Raw genomic sequence first — 23,023 nt, forward strand, 5'->3', positions numbered from 1 at the left:
GGACACCCCGTATATACAGCGCAGAGAGGAGTCCGGACACCCCGTATATACAGCGCAGAGAGGAGACCGGACACCCCGTATATACAGCGCAGAGAGGAGTCCGGACACCCCGTATATACAGCGCAGGGAGGAGTCCGGACACCCCGTATATACAGCGCAGGGAGGAGTCCGGACACCCCGTATATACAGCGCAGGGAGGAGACCGGACACCCCGTATATACAGCGCAGGGAGGAGACCGGACACCCCGTATATACAGCGCAGAGAGGAGTCCGGACACCCCGTATATACAGCGCAGGGAGGAGACCGGACACCCCGTATATACAGCGCAGAGAGGAGACCGGACACCCCGTATATACAGCGCAGAGAGGAGTCCGGACACCCCGTATATACAGCGCAGGGAGGAGACCGGACACCCCGTATATACAGCGCAGGGAGGAGTCCGGACACCCCGTATATACAGCGCAGAGAGGAGACCGGACACCCCGTATATACAGCGCAGAGAGGAGACCGGACACCCCGTATATACAGCGCAGAGAGGAGTCCGGACACCCCGTATATACAGCGCAGAGAGGAGACCGGACACCCCGTATATACAGCGCAGAGAGGAGACCGGACACCCCGTCTATACGGCGCAGGGAGGAGTCGGGGCACCCCGTCTATACGGCGCAGAGAGGAGTCCGGACACCCCGTATATACAGCGCAGAGAGGAGTCGGGGCACCCCGTCTATACGGCGCAGGGAGGAGTCGGGGCACCCCGTCTATACGGCGCAGGGAGGAGTCGGGGCACCCCGTCTATACGGCGCAGATAGGACATTGTGGTGAAATATCTACTATATAATTGTCTATGGGTCACGTCTGTCTGTCTGTCTTTCTGTCACGGTTATTCATTCGCTGATTGGTCTCGCCAGCTGCCTGTCATGGCTGCCGCGACCAGTCAGCGACGGGCACAGTCCGGAAGAAAATGGCCGCTCCTTACTCCCCGCAGTCAGTGCCTGTCGCCCGCATACTCCCCTCCGTTCACCGCTAACACAGGGTTAATGCCGTCGGTAACAGACCGCATTATGCCACGGGTAACACACTCCGTTACCGCTGCTATTAACCCTGTGTGTCCCCAACTTTTTACTATTGACGCTGCCTATGTGGCATCAATAGTAAAAAATGTAATGTTAAAAATAATAATAAAAAAAAAACCCGCTATACTCACCCTCTGTAGTCGCTCGCGCCGGCCGCCATCTTCCGTTGCAGGTTCCGGTGGCAAAGATGGTATGGGAGAAGGACCTGCCATGACGTCACGGTCATGTGACCACAGCGTCATCACAGGTCCTGTGCTCATACCAACCCTGGGACCGGAAGCTGCCGTGGACTACAAGGGGCCCACGGAAAGGTGAGTATATGTTTATTTTATTTTTTTTAACCTGTGACAAACGTGACTGGCCAATATAGTACGTGGCTGGGCAATATACTACGTGGCTGGGCAATATACTACGTGGCTGGGCAATATACTACGTGGCTGGGCAATATACTACGTGGCTGGGCAATATACTACGTGACTGGGCAATATACTACGTGGCTGGGCAATATACTACGTAACTGAGCAATATACTATGTGGCTCTGTGCTGTATACTACGTGACTGGGCAACATACTACGTGGCTGGGCAACCTACTACGTGGCTGGGCAATATACTACGTGGCTGGGCAATATACTACGTGGCTGGGCAATATACTACGTGGCTGGGCAATATACTACGTGGCTGGGCAATATACTACGTGGCTGGGCAATATACTACGTGGCTGGGCAATATACTACGTTGCTGGGCAATATACTACGTGGACATGCATATTCTAGAATACCCGATGCGTTAGAATCGGGCCACCATCTAGTATAATATAAATATATATATTGTAGGGATTTCACTCACTCAGGTGCGACGGCTGATACTCAGGAGGCACGTTCCTTTCAAAGTTCACAGGGTTTATTACTTCATAAACCACATGGCAAAATAACAGAAAGCAATTAGCCTTTGGCTCATGAAAGAAAAGCAAGTGTCCAGTCCTTCAGGCTCAGTCCTGGAGCCTTAACACACTGGAGGGTTTCACCTCCACACATATCTGCTGTGCAAAGCATTAGCCTGTCTTATATAAAGCCAACCACACCCAGTATCCCATCACATGATTAGACATGTGGTCTGACATCACCACAACCCTGAAACACATATTTACATGGTTATGTGAAATAAAGAAAACACCTTGGGCTACATCACAGCGACACGCCACCTAGGTGACACATACCTCCCGTCGACTACACACCGTTAGCCATGCTACAATATATACTGTATATGTGTGTGCAGTGAACTATGTATAGATTTATATGTGTAATTAGCAGTAGTTGAACATCTGTCCTGAGGGCAGGTCTCACCCAGGTGTTAATATGTATTTTCCTGAGACAAGTAGAATTCTGTCTCCAATCTCACCAGGGGGTCCTGCTGAAAGCCAAGAAGAAAGGTAACATTTGACACCTCCAAGCTCTTGGAAGAGAGATGTTAATTATGGCCTGATAGTATCTCTGGGAAAACCTTTAGGCCAGAGTCACACAACAGCGAGATACGGCCGAGTCTCGCAGGTTAAAATCAAGCTCTGGCACCGGCACTCCAGAGCAGAGCGTGCGGCTCCATTTATTGCTATGCGGCCGCACGCTCCGCTCTTGTTGTGAATTCTGCTCTTGGGTTCCCTCCAGTTGGTGGGAATGCAGTTGTCTCTGACTCGCAGTCCTGGCCAGGTGTATCGGATAATTACAATTCTGACTGGGATATTTAGGTGTGCAGGATCCTTTAGCCCTTGCCAGTTGTCAATGTTCCTTGTGAAGTGTTGGATCACTTTCTGGCTTCTCCTGCTTGCTGCCAAATTCAGCAAAGATAAGTGTTTTGTTTTTGTATCTGTGGCACACTGCTGTGTGCTTGTTTCTGTTTTATTCCTGCTCTGTTTGTAGGATTCACTGGAGTTGCAGATATACGCTCCTCTTTAGTTAGATGTAGGAAGTTTTTTGTATATTCTGCTGTGGATTTTTTGAAGGGTTTTAATACTGACCGCACAGAACTCTGTCCTGTCCTATCTAGCTAGAGTGGCCTCCTGTGCTAATCCTGTTTTTCTGCCTGTGTATGTTTTTTCCTCTCCAACTCACCGCCAATATTTGTGGGGGGCTGTCTATTCTTTGGGGATTTTCTGAGGCAAGATAGTATTCCAATTTCCATCTTTAGGGGCATTTAGTCCTCCAGCTGTGACAAGGTGTCTAGGTTGTTAGGTACACTCCACGGCTACTTCTAGTTGCGATGTTAAGTACAGGATTGCGGTCAGTATAGTGGCCACTTTCTCCAGTGAAAGTTCTCATGCAGCTCCAAGGTCACCGGATCATAACAGTACAACTGGCCAACAATGAGTTAAATGCATCTCAGAAGAAGGGAAGGAAGCTCTTGAGCCATTTTTTTTCTCCAGTCTGTTTTGTGTTCTCTTCCCTCTTAATATCTGTGTGGCTGAGGAGCCTGGTGCAGGCATGGATGTTCAAGAATTAGCTTCTCGTGTGGACCAGCTTGCTGCTAGGGTGCAAGGTATTTCTGATTATATTGTTCAGACTCCTGCTTTAGAACCGAAGATTCCTACTCCTGATTTGTTTTCTGGTGACAGGTCTAAATTTTTGAGTTTTAAAAACAACTGTAAACTGTTTTTTGACCTGAGACCTCGATCCTCTGGTGATTCCATTCAGCAGGTAAAAATTGTAATCTCCCTGCTGCGTGGCGACCCGCAGGATTGGGCGTTTTCCCTGGAATCTGGGAATCCGGCTTTGTTTAATGTAGACTCCTTTTCTCAGGCATTAGGATTATTATATGATGAACCTAATTCTGTGGATCAAGCTGAGAAGACCTTGTTGGCCCTGTCTCAGGGTCAAGAGGCGGCAGAATTGTATTGTCAGAAATTCAGAAAATGGTCTGTGTTGACTAAATGGAATAATGATGCTTTGGCGGCAATTTTCAGAAGGGGGCTTTCTGAATCCGTTAAAGATGTTATGGTGGGGTTTCCCACGCCTTCCGGTCTGAGTGATTCTATGTCTCTGGCCATTCAGATTGACCGACGCCTGCGGGAGCGCAGAACTGTGCGTGCTTGTGGCATTATCCTCAGAGCAAATTCCTGAGCCAATGCAGTGTGATAGAATTCTGTCTAGAACGGAACGACAAGAATTCAGACGTCAGAATAGGTTGTGTTATTATTGTGGCGACGCTTCTCATGTCATTTCTGTCTGCCCTAAGCGGACAAAGAGGATCGCCAGTTCATTTATCATCAGTACTGTACAACCTAAATTTCTATTATCTGTGTCCTTGATCTGCTCATTGTCATCATTTTCTGTCATGGCGTTTGTGGATTCAGGTGCCGCCTTGAATTTAATGGATTTTGAGTTTGCCAACCGTTGTGGTTTTCCCTTGCAGCCTTTGCAGAACCCTATTCCTTTGAGGGGCATTGATGCTACACCCTTGGCTAGAAATAAGCCCCAGTTTTGGACACAGGTGACCATGCGCATGGCGCCAGCCCATCAGGAGGATTGTCGATTTCTGGTGTTGCATAACTTGCATGATGTTATCGTGCTGGGTTTTCCGTGGTTGCAGGTACATAATCCTGTGTTGGACTGGAAGTCCATGTCTGTGACTAGTTGGGGTTGTCAGGGGATTCATAATGATGTTCCTTTGATTTCAATCTCCTCTTCTTCACCTTCTGAGATGCCAGAGTTTTTGTGTGATTTTCAGGATGTATTCGATGAGCCCAAGTCCAGTTTTCTTCCACCGCACAGGGACTGCGATTGTGCGATTGACTTGATTCCTGGCTGTAAGTTTCCTATGGGTCGACTTTTCAACCTGTCTGTGCCTGAACATACCGCCATGCAGAGCTATATTAAGGAGTCTTTGGAGAAGGGGCATATTCGGCCATCTTCTTCACCGTTGGGAGCGGGATTCTTTTTTGTTGCTAAGAAGGATGGCTCCTTGAGACCCTGTATAGATTATCGCCTCTTGAATAAAATCACGGTCAAGTTTCAATACCCTTTACCTTTGCTTTCCGATTTGTTTGCTAGGATTAACCAAGATTGACCTTCGAGGGGCATATAATCTTGTTCGTATTAAGCAGGGTGATGAATGGAAAACTGCGTTTAACACGCCCGAAGGCCATTTTGAATACCTTGTGGTGCCATTTGGATTCTCTAATGCTCAATCTGTTTTTCAGTCCCTCATGCATGATATCTTCCGGACTTATCCTGATAAATTCTTGATTGTATATATGGACGTTATTTTGATTTTTTTTCGATGATTGGGAGTCTCATGTGCAGCAGGTCAGGATGGTATTTCAGATCCTTCGTGACAATGCCCTGTTTGTGAAAGGGTCTAAGTGTCTCTTTGGGGTGCAGAAGTCTCTTTTTTGGGCTTCATTTTTTCTCCTTCGTAAGGTAATTTCTGAGGTTCATTGTTCAGTGTTGGCTGGTCATCCTGGGATTTTTGGTACCAGAGATTTGGTTGCTAGGTCCTTTTGGTGGCCTTCCTTGTCTCGCGATGTGCGAGCTTTTGTGCAGTCCTGTGGGACTTGCGCCCGGGCCAAGCCTTGCTGTTCCCGCGCTAGTGGGTTGCTTTTGCCTTTGCCGGTCCCTGAGAGGCCCTGGACGCATATTTCCATGGATTTTATTTCGGATCTTCCTGTTTCCCAGAAGATGTCTGTTATCTGGGTTGTTTGTGACCGGTTCTCTAAAATGGTCCATTTGGTACCTTTGCCTAAGTTGCCTTCCTCCTCAGATCTGGTTCCATTGTTTTTTCAGCATGTGGTTCGTTTGCATGGCATGCCAGAGAATATTGTCTGACAGAGGTTCTCAGTTTGTCTCTAGATTTTGGCGGGCCTTTTGTGCTAGGATGGGCATTGATTTGTCTTTTTCTTCGGCGTTTCATCCTCAGACTAATGGCCAAACTGAGCGAACTAATCAGACCTTGGAGACCTATTTGAGATGCTTTGTGTCTGCTGATCAGGATGATTGGGTGTCTTTCTTGCCGTTGGCCGAGTTTGCCCTTAATAATCGGGCTAGTTCGGCTACTTTGGTTTCACCTTTCTTTTGTAATTTTGGTTTTCATCCTCGTTTTCTTCTGGGCAGGTTGAGCCTTCTGATTGTCCTGGTGTTGATTCTGTGGTGGACAGGCTGCAGCAGATTTGGACTCATGTGGTGGACAATTTGACGTTGTCTCAGGAAAGGGCTCAATGTTTTGCTAACCGCCGTCGGCATGTTGGTCCCCGGCTTCGTGTGGGGGGTTTGGTTTGGTTGTCTTCTCGTCATGTTCCTATGAAGGTTTCTTCCCCTAAGTTTAAGCCTCGGTTTATTGGTCCTTATAAAATATCTGAAATTATTAATCCGGTCTCTTTTCGTTTGGCGCTTCCAGCCTCTTTTGCCATTCATAATGTTTTCCATAGATCTTTGTTGCGGAGATATGTGGTGCCCATTGTTCCCTCGGTTGACCCTCCTGCCCCGGTGTTGGTTGAGGGAGAGTTGGAATATGAGGTTGAGAAGATTTTGGATTCTCGTTTTTCAAGGCGGAGGCTCCAGTGTCTTGTCAAGTGGAAGGGTTATGGCCAGGAGGATAATTCTTGGGTTGTTGCCTCCGATGTCCATGCTACTGATTTGGTTCGTGCTTTTCACTTGGCTTGTCCTGATCGGCCTGGGGGCTCTGGTGAGGGTTCGGTAACCCCTCCTCAAGGGGGGGGTACTGTTGTGAATTCCGTTCTTGGGCTCCCTCCGGTGGTTGTAAATGGCACTTTTGTGAATTCTGCCCTTGGGCTCCCTCTGGTGCTTTTGAGTGGAACTGCCGCTCCTTGGGTTTAGCTTTAGCAGCTGCTTTCACTAATCGTCTCTCCTGGCTCTGCTATTTTAACCTGGCTCTAGTCTTCAGCCTATGCCACTTGTCAATGTTCTCTGGCTGGATTCACATCTCTGCTTGGATTCTCCTGGTTTCCTGACCAGTTCTGCAAAGATAAGTTCTGGCTTTGCTCATTTCAGTCTACATGTTGTGGACTTATTGTTCTGTGCATTCTATTTTTGTCCAGCTTGTCAGTATGGATTAATTCAGTTAAGCTGGAAGCTCTGTGAAGCAGATTTACCCTCCACACCTTTAGTCAGGTGTGGAGATTTTGTAAACTCTGTGTGGATTGTTTTGTAGTTTTTATACTGACCGCACAGTATCCTTTCCTGTCCTATCAAGCTAGACTGGCCTCCTATGCTAAAATCTGATTTCATCTCTGCGTATGTTATTTTCCCCTCCTCTCATCGTCAATATTTGTGGGGGGCTATCTTTCCTTTGGGAATTTTCTCTAAGGCAAGATAGGTTTCCTGTTTCCATCTTTAGGGGAAGTTAGATCTTAGGCTGTGCCGATGGGTCTAGGGAGCGTCAGGTACCCCCCACGGCTATTTCTAGTTGCGCTGCTAGGTTCAGGGTCTGCGGTCAGTACAGATACCACCTCCTTCAGAGCTTGTCTCATGTTGTTCCTAAACCACCAGATCATAACAGATGCCCCCTTGTCCCTGTTTCAGGTCTATGATTAAAAAGATCATCAGAAAGGTCTTTGTACTGTCCCCTCATATATTTATACATTAACATAAGATCACCCCTTAGTCTTCGTCAAACTAAATAGCCCCAAGTGTAATAACCTATCTTGGTATTGCAGACCCCCCAGTCCTCTAATAACCTTGGTCGCTCTTCTCTGCACCCGCTCTAGTTCAGCTATGTCTTTCTTATACACCGGAGACCAGAACTGTGCACAGTATTCTAAGTGTGGTCGAACTAGTGACTTGTATAGAGGTAAAATTATGTTCTCCTCATGAGCATCTATGCCTCTTTTAATGCATCCCATTATTTTATTTGCCTTTGTAGCAGCAGCTGCCTGACACTGGCCACTGAATATGAGTTTGTCATCCACCCATCCACCCATATACCCAGGTCTTTTTCATTGACGGTTTTGCCCAGAGTTTTAGAATTAAGCACATAATTATACATCTTATTACTTCTACCCAAGTGCATGACCTTACATTTATCCCCATTAAAGCTCATTTGCCATTTATCAGCCCAAGCTTCTAGTTTACATAAATCATCCTGTAATATAAAATTGTCCTCCTCTGTATTGATTACCCTGCAGAGTTTAGTGTCATCTGCAAATATTGAAATTCTACTCTGAATGCCCCCTACAAGGTCATTAATAAATATGTTAAAAAGAAGAGGGCCCAATACTGACCCCTGTGGTACCCCACTGCTAACCGCTACCCAGTCCGAGTGTGCTCCATTAATAACCACCCTTTGTTTCCTATCCCTGAGCCAGCTCTCAACCCACTTGCACATATTTTCCCCTATCCCCATTATTCTCATTTTATGTATCAACCTTTTGTGTGGCACCGTATCAAAAGCTTTTGAAAAGTCCATATACACTACATCCACTGGGTTCCCTTGGTCCGATCCGGAACTTACCTCTTCATAGAAGCTGATGAGATTAGTCTGACATGAACGGTCCCTAGTAAACCCGTGCTGATACTGGGTCATGAGGTTCTTCCTCTTCAGATACTCCAGTATAGCGTCCCTTAGAATGCCCTCCAGGATTTTACCCACAGTAGAGGTTAAGCTTACTGGCCTATAATTTCCGAGTTCAGTTTTTATCCCCTTTTTGAATATTGGCACCACATTTGCTATACGCCAGTCCTGTGGTACAGACCCTGTTATTATGGAGTCTTTAAAGATTAATAATAATGGTCTATCAATGACTGTACTTAATTCCTGCAGTACTCGGGGGTGTATCCCATCCGGGCCCGGAGATTTGTCAATTTTAGTGATTTTTTTTAGACGCCGCCGCACTTCCTGCTGGGTTAAGCAGGTGACATTTAATGGGGAATTTTTATCACTAGTCATTTTGTCGCCATGGGATTTTCTTGTGTAAATACTGATGAAAAAAAGTCATTTAGCATATTGGCTTTTTCCTCATCCTCATCCACCATTTCACCCAGACTATTTATAAGGGGCCAACACTATCATTTTTTAGTTTCTTACTATTTATGTAGTTAAAGAATATTTTAGGATTATTTTTACTCTCTCTGGCAATGAGTCTCTCTGTCTCAATCTTTGCTGCCTTGATTTGCTTTTTACAGAATTTATTTCATTTTTTGTATTTATTTAATGCCTCCTCACTACCTACTTCCTTTAATTCTCTAAATGCTTTCTTTTTGTCACTTATTGCGCCCCTTACAGCTCTATTTAGCCATATTGGTTTCCTCCTATTTCTAGTATGTTTATTCCCATACGGTATATACTGTGCACAGGTCCTATCCAGGATGCTAATAAACGTCTCCCATTTTCTTTGTGTATTTTTGTGTCTCAGGATATCGTCCCAGTTAATTGCACCAAGATCCTCTCTCATCCGTTGGGAATTTGCCCTCCTGAAGTTTAGTGTCCTTGTCGCCCCTCTATTACACATCTTTTTAAAGGAGACATGAAAACTTATTATTTTGTGATCGCTATTCCCCCAGTGACCCCCAACCCTTATATTTGCTATGCGGTCTGGCCTGTTGGTTAATATTAGGTCTAGCAGTGCCCCCCTTCTTGTTGGGTCCTGAACCAGTTGTCAGAGGTAATTGTCTCTCATAGTTGTCAAAAACCGATTACCTTTGCTGGAACTGCAGGTTTCTGTTCCCCAATCTATTTCAGGGTAGTTGAAGTCCCCCATAATAATGACTTCTCCTTGAGTCGCAGCTTCATCTATTTGCTTTACGAGGATATTCTCCATTGCTTCCATTATTTTTGGAGACTTATAACAAACCCCTATCAGTAATTTATTATTTTTTCCCCCTCCCCTTATCTCCACCCACAGGGATTCTACATTTTCATTAAATTCACCTATGTTATCACGCAGGATGGGTTTTAAGGACGATTTTACATATAGACACACCCCTCCCCCTCGCTTATCTGTACGGTCATTTCTGAACAGGCTATAGCCCTGCAAGTTAACAGCCCAGTCATGGCTCTCATCCAGCCACGTCTCAGATATCCCCACCATGTCATAATTATGCTCCAACAACATTAGTTCTAATTCCTCCATTTTGTTGGCGAGGCTTCTAGCATTAGTATACATGCACTTTATGTTCCTCTCTGTACCTCTATTTCTTAAATTATTAACTGTTCTAACCCCACTGTTGTGAATTCTGTGGCAGAGCTCCCTCCTGTGGTCACAAGTGGTACTTCGGCTGATTCTGTCTGTGAGCTTCCGTTGGTGGAGGAGAGTGGTACTGCGGCTTCTGAGTTTCCTTCCTCAGGTGATGTGGTGAAGTCGTTAGGTGCTGCTCTATTTAACTCCACCTAGTGCTTTGATCCTGGCCTCCAGTCAATGTTCTAGTATAGGACTTGCTTACTCCTGGATCGTTCCTGTGGCCTGCTGCTCTGCATAGCTAAGTTCCGCTTTTGTTATTTTGTTTGCTGTTTTTTCCTGTCCAGCTTGTGTATTTGTTTTTTCTTGCTTGCTGGAAGCTCTGGGACGCAGAGGGTGTACCTCCGTGCCGTTAGTTCGGTACGGAGGGTCTTTTGCCCCCTTTGCGTGGTTGTTTGTAGGGTTTTGTGTTGACCGCAAAGTTACCTTTCCTATCCTCGCTCTGTTCAGAAAGTCGGGCCTCACTTTGCTAAATCTATTTCATCTCTACGTTTGTCTTTTCATCTTAACTCACAGTCATTATATGTGGGGGCTGCCTTTTCCTTTGGGGTATTTCTCTGAGGCAAGGTAGGCTTATTTTCTATCTTCAGGCTAGCTAGTTTCTCAGGCTGTGCCGAGTTGCATAGGGAGCGTTAGGCGCAATCCACGGCTGCCTCTAGTGTGGTTGGAGAGGATTAGGGATTGCGGTCAGCAGAGTTCCCACGTCTCAGAGCTCGTTCTATGTTTTTGGGTTATTGTCAGGTCACTGTATGTGCCCTGGCTTCTATGTCCATTGTGGTACTGAATTGCCTTATCATAACACCCCACCCCCCATGCCACCGCCACCCCCAACTTCCTTATTTGTGCCCAGGTCTATGTCTGCACTATCTTCCCCTCCTATAAAATGAATACCCTCCCCCCCAATCCCTAGTTTAAACACTCCTCCAACCTTCTAGCCATTTTCTCCCCCAGCACAGCGGCACCCTCCCCATTGAGGTGCAGTCCATCCCTAGCGTAGAGCCTGTAGCCACCTGAGAAGTCGGCCCAGTTCTGCAGGAACCCAAACCCCTCCTTCCTACACCAATTCTTGAGCCACTTATTAACCTCCCTAATTTCCCATTGCCTCTCTGGCGTGGCACGTGGTACCGGCAGTATTTCGGAAAATATGTTGGAGGTCCTTGCTTTCAGCTTGCAGCCTAATTCCCTGAAATCATCTTTAAGGACCTTCCACCTACCTCTAACTTTGTCATTAGTGCCAATGTGCACCATGACCGCTGGGTCCTTACCAGCCCCCCCCCAGTAATCTGTCCACCCGATCAGCGATGTGTCGGACTCGAGCGCCAGGTAGGCAGCACACCGTTCGACGATCCCTGTCTTTGTGACAGATTGCCCTATCTGTTCCCCTAATAATTGAGTCCCCCACTACCAGCACCTGTCTGGCCTGCCCTGCTCTCTTATGTCCCTCCTTACTGGAGCAGTCACTCCTCCAGCTTTCAGAGGACATGCCTGGCTGCAGCAGTGCTACCCCTGTACTGGCACCCCCCTCATCTGCCAACAGATCAGGACTAGCCTCCCTGGCACTCTTCCCTCTACCCCGCTTCCTGTCACCCAGCTTGCTACTTCATTGTCCTGCAGCTCCATCCCACCATCCCCCCCTCATCTGTCCTATTGAGCGTCTGCTCCGTGAGCAGAAGACTCCTCTCCATATTGTCTATGGATCTCAGTGTTGCCAGCTGCACATTTAGACTCAAAATCTGGGTTTCCAAATGCACAACGTGCTCACATCTCGCACAGCAGTGTGCACCCTCGACCGGCTGCTCAAGGACTGCATACATGTGGCAAGATGTGCACTGGATGGCATTAACAAGAGTGGAGCACATTTCCTAATGGGGATTGAAAACTTTTTTTTTTTTTTTTTATGTTCCAAAGAATTGTGCAATAAAAAGAACTGGCGTCCTGAGGAAAGGTTGTTCGGCCCACACGTCCTGACGAAGAAGTTTGTACAGTCCTTGGTCAGGGCTTGTTAGACGTGTGACTGGCCTTTTTATGGACATTGGCCTGAATATTTCTCACCTGAAACCTATCTATAATAATCAGGAGATGGGGCATTAACAATTTTTACAGTACAGTTTTTTTCTAAATAATAATCTAACATCAAAATATGATTACTGTTTTCGTCAGAAAAAATCATACAGCATGGAAAACAATTCATGACTAGGTGTAGGCAAGTCATTGGCCACCAACAGAACCAGCAGCCATGACATGCATGCAGCTAATTTGGTGTAATTAATGAAAGGGGGTGTACTAATTAATAGCAGTGCGGAGTTCTAGTGAGGTAATTCATTCTGTGATAATGATTATGAGGAGGTAGCAGATGTTGTACCTGCTGGTTTCAGCCCACGTTCAGTGAGTACAATGGGTCTTTCCAGATGTTGTACTGAAGGAGAAAGAACTTTGATCAAGAAGTTCACTCCAATCCATCCTAAACTCTGCTGCCCGACTAATCCACCTGTCTCCTCGTTATTCCCCAGCCTCTCCTCTCTGCCAGGCCCTTCACTGCCTTCCTATTGCCCAGAGGCTACAGTCCAAAACCCTAACAATGACATACAAAGCCGTTCACAATCTGACTCCTCCATACATCTGTGACATGGTCTCCCGTTACCTACCTACACGCAACCTCCGATCATCTCATGATCTCCTTCTACTCCTCATCTCTTCCTCCCACAACCGCATCCAAGACTTCTCCCGTGCTTCCCCCATACTCTGGAACTCTCTACCCCAACACATCAGACTCTCGCCTACCACGGAAACCTTCAAAAGGAACCTGAAGACCCACCTCTTCCGACAAGCCTATAACCTGCAGTGATCCCCAGTCTACTGAACCGCCGCATGACCAGCTCTACCCTCACCTACTGTATCCTCACCCATCCCCTGTAGACTGAGCCCTCGCGGGCAGGATCCTCTCTCCTGTGCTTGTGTGTGCCTTGTTTTACTCGTTTATTGTACTTGTCTATATTTGCCCCGTTAACATGTAAAGCGCCATGGAATAAATGGCGCTATAAAAATGAATAATAATAAGTTGATTGGACTGACCTAAGGAGAAGAGGCATTCTGTTCTATGGACAGAAGATAGTGAGATTGTCCTTACCAGGCGTAAGGGCCGCATACCTGGTGAGACCACCCATAAACGCTGAATCCAGTCCACAGTCAACACTGTAAGACATGGAGTTGCGAGCAGAGTGGTCTGTGGATGTCCTCATACTATGGAGTTGGGCCCATTTATCACAGACCAGGTGCCATGAACTAGTGTGAATATATCACAATACTGGGAGAAGTCATGTTGTCTTGTGCTGAAGAAGAAGAAATGCCCCTAAAATGGACAACACCCCAAACACAGCAGCAAGCGGCCACATCCTAGATCCAGACCAAGAAAAGTGATGTTAAGCGGCCACCCGATCCCCTGACCGCGGTATGTATGTATGAAATACTTATTTTCCCCAATGTACCTGTATAGCAGGAGTGAAAAGTAATCTGATAGATACTAAACCACGTTCCACCTCCCACCAGTGATGAATCTTCCTACATGTAGTGACGATCTGATCTTATATGTGACTCTTTGGAGGACGCAGAGTCCACCACGCTTACTGGGCACTTTACATGTTCGATTCCCATCACCGTAAAGTGTTGCACGCTCCCGAGGTTCCCATTAATGTGTCTGCGCTCTAGTATCAGACGTTACTGCATTCACAGTGATTGATATAAACATATTAAATTGTGATTCATCAGTTTGCAGCTCGTCCTGACATGTGACCACAAAGCTTTGCAGTGTGAAATATGTGAAGGGGACTGTGTTCTCACGTTCCCTGCGAAGACCTTTTAGATAAATAAACTGGTCAATTTTGTAGCTTAGGCATATCTGAATTTTGCATCACCCCGTGTATAATGAGGAAAAGCAAGTAGTCTGAAGGCTGCTATCAGTCGTCTCCTGACCACAAAGGACTGACGTACAGAAATACGAAATGTAAACCACTGTAAGGTCTTTTTCAGACTGGATCTGCCTGGAATCCACCTTAAAAAGCTCTGCAAAAGAGCCCCACAAAATGATTCTCCTCTCCAGCAGAACATTACTCTTCTCCTCTAACTACAGCCCCATCCTGGAGCACATTTATCCGCTCTGTGTACAGCTCCATTCTGCAGTACAATACTGCTCTACTCTATACAGCGTCGGGCTGGAGCACCTTGAGCCCACCAGACAAAATCATTCTTGGAGCCCACTATGTAGCTGTCACGGATCCCACTGTGCTGCCAACAGAATGTCACGGTTCACGGGGAGGATACCTTTATCATCCCCACCACTCACATCAATTTGTCACGAACCGGGATTGTTTGGTTGCCCCTGGTTCCTTCTGAAGGGGATTTATCTATATCCCAGTTCCAGTTTGGAACTTGAAGCTCTCTGGCACCCCTCTTACCCTCACGCCAGTCAAGGTACTGCAACTAGGATAATTAGTCGCCAGAAAGGCTGCCTGCTATGTACTGGCTATGTGGCACGCTATAGCGAGGGCGATATAACTACTCCCAACAGGCGGGAACAATAATTATCAAGGACATCCGATTGCACAAGACAAAGTATGCTGCCACCAGCTCCGATTAACAGTTCCAGAGCCAACCCAAATCAGTAGCGTAATTCATCTGAGGACGCACAGTTCGTTAATAGAGCAGGGAGAGACAAGCTAGGAAATTTATATATTTTACTCCAAAAAATGGTAGGCAGTGTTTACAAAGTATTAGAAAGATATTATAAAGAAGACAAAATCATGGGTACATTACAATTTCAAATATAAGAAGGATTAAGATTGAAAAACACTTACATAGCGTTCAGATCATTTCATATCATCATGGCTGGCCGTAGGCTGAGGAAGAGAAAGACGGCCATATATCCAGATGCATCATACATCTGACCAGCAGCTACACCCCAGACAAGACTGCTGAAAACTGCTCACTTCACTACTTGTTTCTTAGCCTAAAACCCAGGCTGTGGTGACATCACTTAGTGGCTGGATAATGACATGCGCTGCTCTTCCACTATTTACGTTTTTGAGTCACCAAACAAAGACATTCCTGGGAGGGGCAGTGTAGGGAGACTGGTATGCAGGGTGTCAAGCCTTAAACTTCTCACACATTGGTATCAAGTTGCACAGAGTAACTGCCATAGGACTTTGTTGTATGAGCGAATGCAGAGGGGGAGAAAGGGGGGTCAAAACTGCAGTGTGTGTCTGTGCCATGGTACCTTCTAGAACTAGTCTCAAATTATGACTTTTTTTACATTATCGTGACAGTAGCTACATAGAAATAAATACAAGACCACCAATTGTGTGGTAAAACACCCTAATAGCCGTGTATAATATAAATTAGTACACGTCTTAATTATGTAACAGGGGTTGGGGTAGCCCCCCCTCATAGAATATAATGTAGCCCCCCTCATAGAATATAATGTAGCCTCTCTCAGAATATAATGCAGCACCCCACAAAATATAGTGCAACCCCCTCATAAGGTATAATACAGTCCCCACCATAGAATATAATGTAGCACCCTCATAGGGTGTAATGCAGCCCCCCATAGAGTATACTGTAGCCCCCTCATAGGACATAATGCTGCCCCCAGAATATAATGTAGCCCCCTGAGAGAATAATACAGCCCCACCACAGAATATAATGTAGCCCCCCCCCATAGAGTATCCTGTACTGTACCCCTCTCATATAGTATGATGCAGCCCCCAGAATATAATGTAGTCCCCTGAGAGAATAATGCAGTCCACCATACAATATAATGTACCCCTCATAAAGTATAATGCAGCCCTTCTCCACCTCCATCATTGTTCTCCCCTTCTAACCCCATCATTGCCTTCTCCCCACCACCCCTATCATTGCCCTTTCCACCATTTCCATGATTGCCTTCTCCCCCACAACCCCCATTATTGCCCATTTCAACACCCCCATCATTGCCTCCCCCCACCACTATCATTGTCCTTTCCACCACAACCATCATTGCCTCCTTCCCCACCATTCCATCATTGCCAATCTCCAATACACACAAAGCACCGCATCGCACCACATACACGCACGCAGACAGACACACAGCACCACTCACCTCTCGCAGCACATCCCGGCAGCCTCTTCCTTGCCGGTAGCTTTCTGTCTGAAACAGCCGCTCTCTGAATTATGACCTCATCCAGCTGAGCTGTCTCAAACATGAAGCCCTGGGCAGGAAGCAGGACGCCGAGGTGTGCTGGGAGAGGTGGGTGGTGCTGTGTGTGTCTGTCGTGCGTGTGTGTTTGTGGTGCGATGCGGTGCTTCGCATGTGAGTGGTGCCGTGGTGGTGGTGGTGGTGTAAAGACATGTGGACAGTGTTAGATGCAGCCTGCGGCTAACACTGCCCACCATTAAAGTGAAATGGTATTCACTCCTCTCCACGCCCATGGGATCTTGGAGAAGCGTGAATATTCATTTCTCTTTAGCAGCGGGGACAGGCGTGGCTTCCTGTCACTCCACTGGCACAGGGCGGGCCCCCTTGACTCAGGGGCCCCATAGCCACTGGCTGGTGGCCCCTAGAGCAGTGAGGGCCTTAGGTAGCTGCTGGCCAGTATGCCAGCATGTCAGTGCCTGGGCCCACCGGAGAATCCTCTGGTGGACCAGTACGACCCCTACTCTATATACTATCTCCTCTCTAAACCGCTTTATTTTGAAGGCAGCTCTATCCCTTCTTGTAACGTCATCCTCACAGGACCAGCTCCATTTTAGTAACAACCACGTGAAGTTCATTGGCCACACTCCTAAGTAACTTACCTTCTTCATCTCACCCAGGACCATGTCTGACGAGCCGGAGGTGATTCGGCTACAGCAGCGGCTGCAGGATCTGGAGAGGGAGGTGCAGCGGCTGCAGGGTCTGCTCTCTCAGAGCTCTAGGGAAGCAGGGCCTACCCCCAAACCACAAAGACAGAGACCCTTCGATTTCTCTGCTCACCCCAAGGAGCATGTAGCCTTGCGGCTGGCATACCTGGGTTGGAACTACCAGGGCTTCGCCAGCCAGGAGAACACAAAGAACACAGTAGAGGAGGTGATGTTCAGTGCCCTAACCAAGACGCGGCTGGTGGAGAGCAGGCAGAGCAGCAACTATCACCGATGCGGCCGTACAGACCGTGGCGTCAGTGCCCTGGCACAGGTGAGAGTAAGGGTGTCGTAGCTACAGAGCGTCTTCATTACTCTGCTTGTATATCTCTTGTACTTCCTACTAGACACCCCCATTACTCTGCACATGTCTCCTGAGCTCCCTGCAGCTCATCCCCATTACTCCGCACATGTCTCCTGTGCTCCCTGCAGCTCATCTCCATTATTCTGCACATGTTTCCTGTGCTTCCTGCATCTCATCCCCATTACTCTGCACATGTCTCCTGTGCTCCCTGCAGCTCATCTCCATTATTCTGCACATGTCTCCTGTGCTCCCTGCAGCTCATCTCCATTACTCCGCACATGTCTCCTGTGCTCCCTGCAGCTCATCCCCATTACTCCGCACATGTCTCCTGTGCTCCCTGCAGCTCATCTCCATTACTCCACACATGTCTCCTGTGCTCCCTGCAGCTCATCTCCATTACTCCGCACATGTCTCCTTCCTACTAGACATCCCCATTACTCTGCACATGTCTCCTGTGCTTCCTGCAGCTCATTCCCATTACTCCGCACATGTCTCCTGTGCTCCCTGCAGCTCATCCCCATTACTCCTCACATGTCTCCTGTGCTCCCTGCAGCTCATCTCCATTACTCCGCACATGTCTCCTTCCTACTAGACATCCCCATTACTCTGCACATGTCTCCTGTGCTTCCTGCAGCTCACATCCATTACTCCGCACATGTCTCCTGTGCTCCCTGCAGCTCATCCCCATTACTCCGCACATGTCTCCTGTGCTCCCTGCAGCTCATCCCCATTACTCCACACATGTCTCCTGTGCTCCCTGCAGCTCATCCCCATTACTCCGCACGTCTCCTGTGCTCCCTGCAGCTCATCCCCATTACTCCGCACATGTCTCCTGTGCTCCCTGCAGCTCATCCCCATTACTCCGCACATGTCTCCTGTGCTCCCTGCAGCTCATCCCCATTACTCCGCACATGTCTCCTGTGCTCCCTGCAGCTCATCCCCATTACTCCACACATGTCTCCTGTGCTCCCTGCAGCTCATCTCCATTACTCCGCACATGTCTCCCGTGCTCCATGCAGCTCATCTCCATTACTACCCATGTCCTGTGCTCCCTGCAGCTCATCTCATTACTCCGCACATGTCTCCTTCCTACTAGACATCCCCATTACTCTGCACATGTCTCCTGTGTTTCCTGCAGCTCATCCCCATTACTCCGCTCATGTCTCTTGTGCTCCCTGCAGCTAATCTCCATTACTCCGCACATGTCTCTTGTGCTCCCTGCAGCTCATCTCATTACTCCGCACATGTTTCCTGTGCTTCCTGCATCTCATCCCATTACTCCGCACATGTCTCCTGTGCTTCCTGCAGCTCATCCCCATTGCTCTGCTCAGGTCTCTTGTGCTTCCTGCAGCTCGTCCCCATTACTCCGCACATGTCTCCTGTGCTTCCTGCAGCTCGTCCCCATTACTCCGCTCATGTCTCCTGTGCTCCCTGCAGCTCATCTCCATTACTCCACACATGTCTCTTGTGCTTCATGCAGCTCATCCCCATTACTCCGCACATGTCTCCTGTGCTCCCTGCAGCTCATCTCCATTACTGCGCACATGTCTCTTGTGCTTCCTGCAGCTCATCTCCATTACTTCGCACATGTCTCCTGTGCTTCCTGCAGCTCATCTCCATTACTCAGCTCATGTTTCTTGTGCTCCCTGCAGCTCATCTCCATTACTCCGCTCATGTCTCTTGTGCTCCCTGCAGCTCATCTCAATTACTCCGCTCATGTCTCCTGTTGTGCTCCCTGCAGCTCATCTCCATTACTCCGCTCATGTCTCTTGTGCTCCCTGCAGCTCATCTCAATTACTCCGCTCATGTCTCCTGTTGTGCTCCCTGCAGCTCATCTCCATTACTCCGCTCATGTCTCCTGTGCTCCCTGCAGCTCATCTCCATTACTCCGCTCATGTCTTCTGTGCTCCCTGCAGCTCATCTGCATTACTCCGCACATGTCTCCCGTGCTCCATGCAGCTCATCTCCATTACTCCGCTCATGTCTCCTGTGCTCCCTGCAGCTCATCTCCATTACTCCGCACATGTCTCCCGTGCTCCATGCAGCTCATCTCCATTACTCCGCACATGTCTCCTGTGCTACCTGCAGCTCATCTCCATTACTGCCCATGTCCTGTGCTCCCTGCAGCTCATCTCATTACTCCGCACATGTCTCCTTCCTACTAGACATCCCCATTACTCTGCACATGTCTCCTGTGCTTCCTGCAGCTCATCCCCATTACTCCGCTCATGTCTCTTGTGCTCCCTGCAGCTCATCTCATTACTCCGCACATGTCTCTTGTGCTTCCTGCAGCTCATCCACATTACTCCGCACATGTCTCCTGTGCTCCCTGCAGCTCATCTCCATTACTCCGCACATGTCTCCTGTGCTTCCTGCAGCTCACATCCATTACTCCGCACATGTCTCCTGTGCTCCCTGCAGCTCATCTCCATTACTCCCCATGTCCTGTGCTCCCTGCAGCTCATCTCATTACTCCGCACATGTCTCCTTCCTACTAGACATCCCCATTACTCCGCACATGTCTCCTGTGCTCCCTGCAGCTCATCTCATTACTCCGCACATGTCTCCTTCCTACTAGACATCCCCATTACTCCGCACATGTCTCCTGTGCTCCCTGCAGCTCATCCCCATTACTCCGCACATGTCTCCTGTGCTCCCTGCAGCTCATCCCCATTACTCCGCACATGTCTCCTGTGCTTGCTGCAGCTCATCCCCATTACTTCGCACATGTCTCCTGTGCTTCCTGCAGCTCATCTCCATTACTCCGCTCATGTCTCCTGTGCTCCCTGCAGCTCATCTCCATTACTCCGCTCATGTCTCCTGTGCTCACTGCAGCTCATCTCCATTACTCCGCTTATGTCTCCTGTGCTTCCTGCAGCTCGTCTCCATTACTCCGTACATGTCTCCTGTGCTTCCTGCAGCTCATCTCCTTAGCTCCGCACATGTCTCCTGTGCTTCCTGCAGCTCATCTCCATTACTTCGCACATGTCTCCTGTGCTTCCTGCAGCTCATCTCCATTACTCCGCTCATGTTTCTTGTGCTCCCTGCAGCTCATCTCCATTACTCCGCTCATGTCTCTTGTGCTCCCTGCAGCTCATCTCCATTACTCCGCTCATATCTCCTGTTGTGCTCCCTGCAGCTCATCTCCATTACTCCGCTCATGTCTCCTGTGCTCCCTGCAGCTCATCTCCATTACTCCGCTCATGTCTCCTGTGCTCCCTGCAGCTCATCTGCATTACTCCGCTCATGTCTCCTGTGCTCCCTGCAGCTCATCTCCATTACTCCGCACATGTCTCCTGTGCTCCCTGCAGCTCATCCCCATTACTCCGCTCATGTCTCTTGTGCTCCCTGCAGCTCATCCCCATTACTCCGCACATGTCTCCTGTGCTCCCTGCAGCTCATCTCCATTACTCTGCTCATGTCTCCTGTGCTCCCTGCAGCTCATCTCCATTACTCTGCTCAGGTCTCCTGTGCTCACTGCAGCTCATCTCCATTACTCCGCACATGTCTCCTGTGCTCCCTGCAGCTCATCTCCATTACTTCGCTCATGTCTCCTGTGCTTCCTGCAGCTCATCTCCATTACTCCGCTCATGTCTCTTGTGCTCCCTGCAGCTCGTCTCCATTACTCCGCTCATGTCTCCTGTGCTCACTGCAGCTCATCTCCATTACTCTGCTCATGTCTCCTGTGCTCACTGCAGCTCATCTCCATTACTCCGCACATGTCTCCTGTGCTCACTGCAGCTCATCTCCATTACTCCGCTCATGTCTCTTGTGCTCTCTGGAGGTTATCTTCATAATTACGCTGATGTGTCTCGTGTATTTGCAGGTTATCTCACTAGACCTCCGCTCGGCGGCTGCAGGAAGGCCCGAAGTGCGCTACACCCAGATGCTGAACCGCGTCCTGCCACCGGACATTAGGGTACTGAGTTGGGCGGCTGTCCCCTCCTCATTTAGCGCGCGTTTCAGCTGCCGGTCTCGCACCTACAGATACTTGTTCCCTCGTGCTCAGCTTGATGTTGCCATGATGGATCGGGCTGCCCAGATGCTGGAGGGGACACATGACTTCCGTAATCTCTGCAAGATGGATGTGGCCAATGGAGTGCTGAACTTTGTCCGTACTGTGATCAGCGCCAGAGTGGAGCCCGTACCGGAAGGTCTGGGAGAAGCAGGGCCCTTTCAGCTCTACCACCTGAAGATCAAGGGCTTGGCTTTTCTCTACCACCAAGTCAGGTGCATCATGGGAGTTCTGTTCCTCATCGGTCAAGGCAAAGAGGAGCCGGAAGTGATAAGAGAATTGCTGGATGTGGAAAAGAATCCGTGCAAGCCTCAATACAAGTGAGATGGGATTAGGTAAACTGCGGGCTCGGGGAGGAAGACCGAGCCATAAGTGTCCTGCCAGAGAGCAAAATTCAGAGAGGAAGTGCAGTGTGGGGTCTGAGGAGCACTGTAGTGGTGAGCGAGTGTGCTCGGGTCTCTGGCTCGTAGATTGATTGTGTCCCCACAGCTGCAAGATCTGCGGCTGTTAGACAGCCTGAACACAAGAATTGCCTGTTTGTTAGGGAATCCCCACATGTATTCAGGCTGTCTAGCAGCCACAAATCATGCAGCTGCAGGGACACAAACATAAAACACGAGCGCGCTCAAGATACTCGGAGACCACCCCAGCATGCACTGAAAGTATACATTGGCTCATCACTAATGGTAATGTCTGATGTCCCCCATAGTGCAGTGTGGGGTCATCCTGTGTGGTCGGGGGGGTACGGTAATGTCTGATGTCCACCATAGTGCAGTGCAGGGTCATCCTGTGTGGTCGGGGGGCACGGTATTGTCTGATGTCCCCCATAGTGCAGAGCGGGGTCATCCTGTGTGGTCGGGGGGCACAGTAATGTCTGATGTCCACCATAGTGCAGTGCGGGGTCATCCTGTGTGGTCGGGGAGCACAGTAATGACTGATGTCCACCATAGTGCAGTGCAGGGTCATCCTGTGTGGTCGGGGGGCACGGTATTGTCTGATGTCCCCCATAGTGCAGTGCGGGGTCATCCTGTGTGGTCGGGGAGTACAGTAATGACTGATGTCCACCATAGTGCAGTGCAGGGTCATCCTGTGTGGTCGGGGGGCACGGTATTGTCTGATGTCCCCCATAGTGCAGTGCGGGGTCATCCTGTGTGGTCGGTGGGGCACGGTAATGTCTGATGTCCACCATAGTGCAGTGCGGGGTCATCCTGTGTGGTTGGGGGGGCACGGTAATGTCTGATGTCCCCCATAGTGCAGTGTGGGGTCATCCTGTTTGGTCGGGGAGCACGGTAATGTCTGATGTCCCCCATAGTGCAGTGCAGAGTCATCCTGTGTGGTCGGGGGGGCACGGTAATGTCTGATGTCCCCCATAGTGCAGTGTGGGGTCATCCTGTGTGGTCGGGGAGCACGGTAATGTCTGATGTCCCCCATAGTGCAGTGTGGGGTCATCCTGTGTGGTCGGAGGGCACGGTAATGTCTGATGTCCACCATAGTGCAGTGCGGGGTCATCCTGTTTGGTCGGGG

General features: G+C 48.8%; 1 protein-coding gene across 2 annotated transcripts in view; it reads left to right on the forward strand.

The window, feature by feature from the left end:
- The window catches only part of PUS3 (pseudouridine synthase 3), a 44,199-nt gene that overhangs the window by 2,706 nt on the left and 18,470 nt on the right, over positions 1-23,023 (forward strand). The window contains exons 1-3 of one of the 2 annotated variants that reach the window (XM_069735262.1): positions 12,173-13,701; positions 17,097-17,454; positions 21,311-21,819. In XM_069735262.1, coding sequence (XP_069591363.1) covers positions 17,101-17,454; positions 21,311-21,819 — 863 coding nt within the window. In that variant the 5' untranslated portion in view covers positions 12,173-13,701; positions 17,097-17,100. Of the gene's footprint in view, positions 1-12,172; positions 13,702-17,096; positions 17,455-21,310; positions 21,820-23,023 lie in introns of those variants that run through there. The other variant, XM_069735261.1, reaches the window with a different exon arrangement.

The sequence above is a fragment of the Ranitomeya imitator genome, chromosome 7 (genome assembly GCF_032444005.1).
Source record: "Ranitomeya imitator isolate aRanImi1 chromosome 7, aRanImi1.pri, whole genome shotgun sequence".
Classification (NCBI taxonomy): domain Eukaryota; kingdom Metazoa; phylum Chordata; class Amphibia; order Anura; family Dendrobatidae; genus Ranitomeya; species Ranitomeya imitator.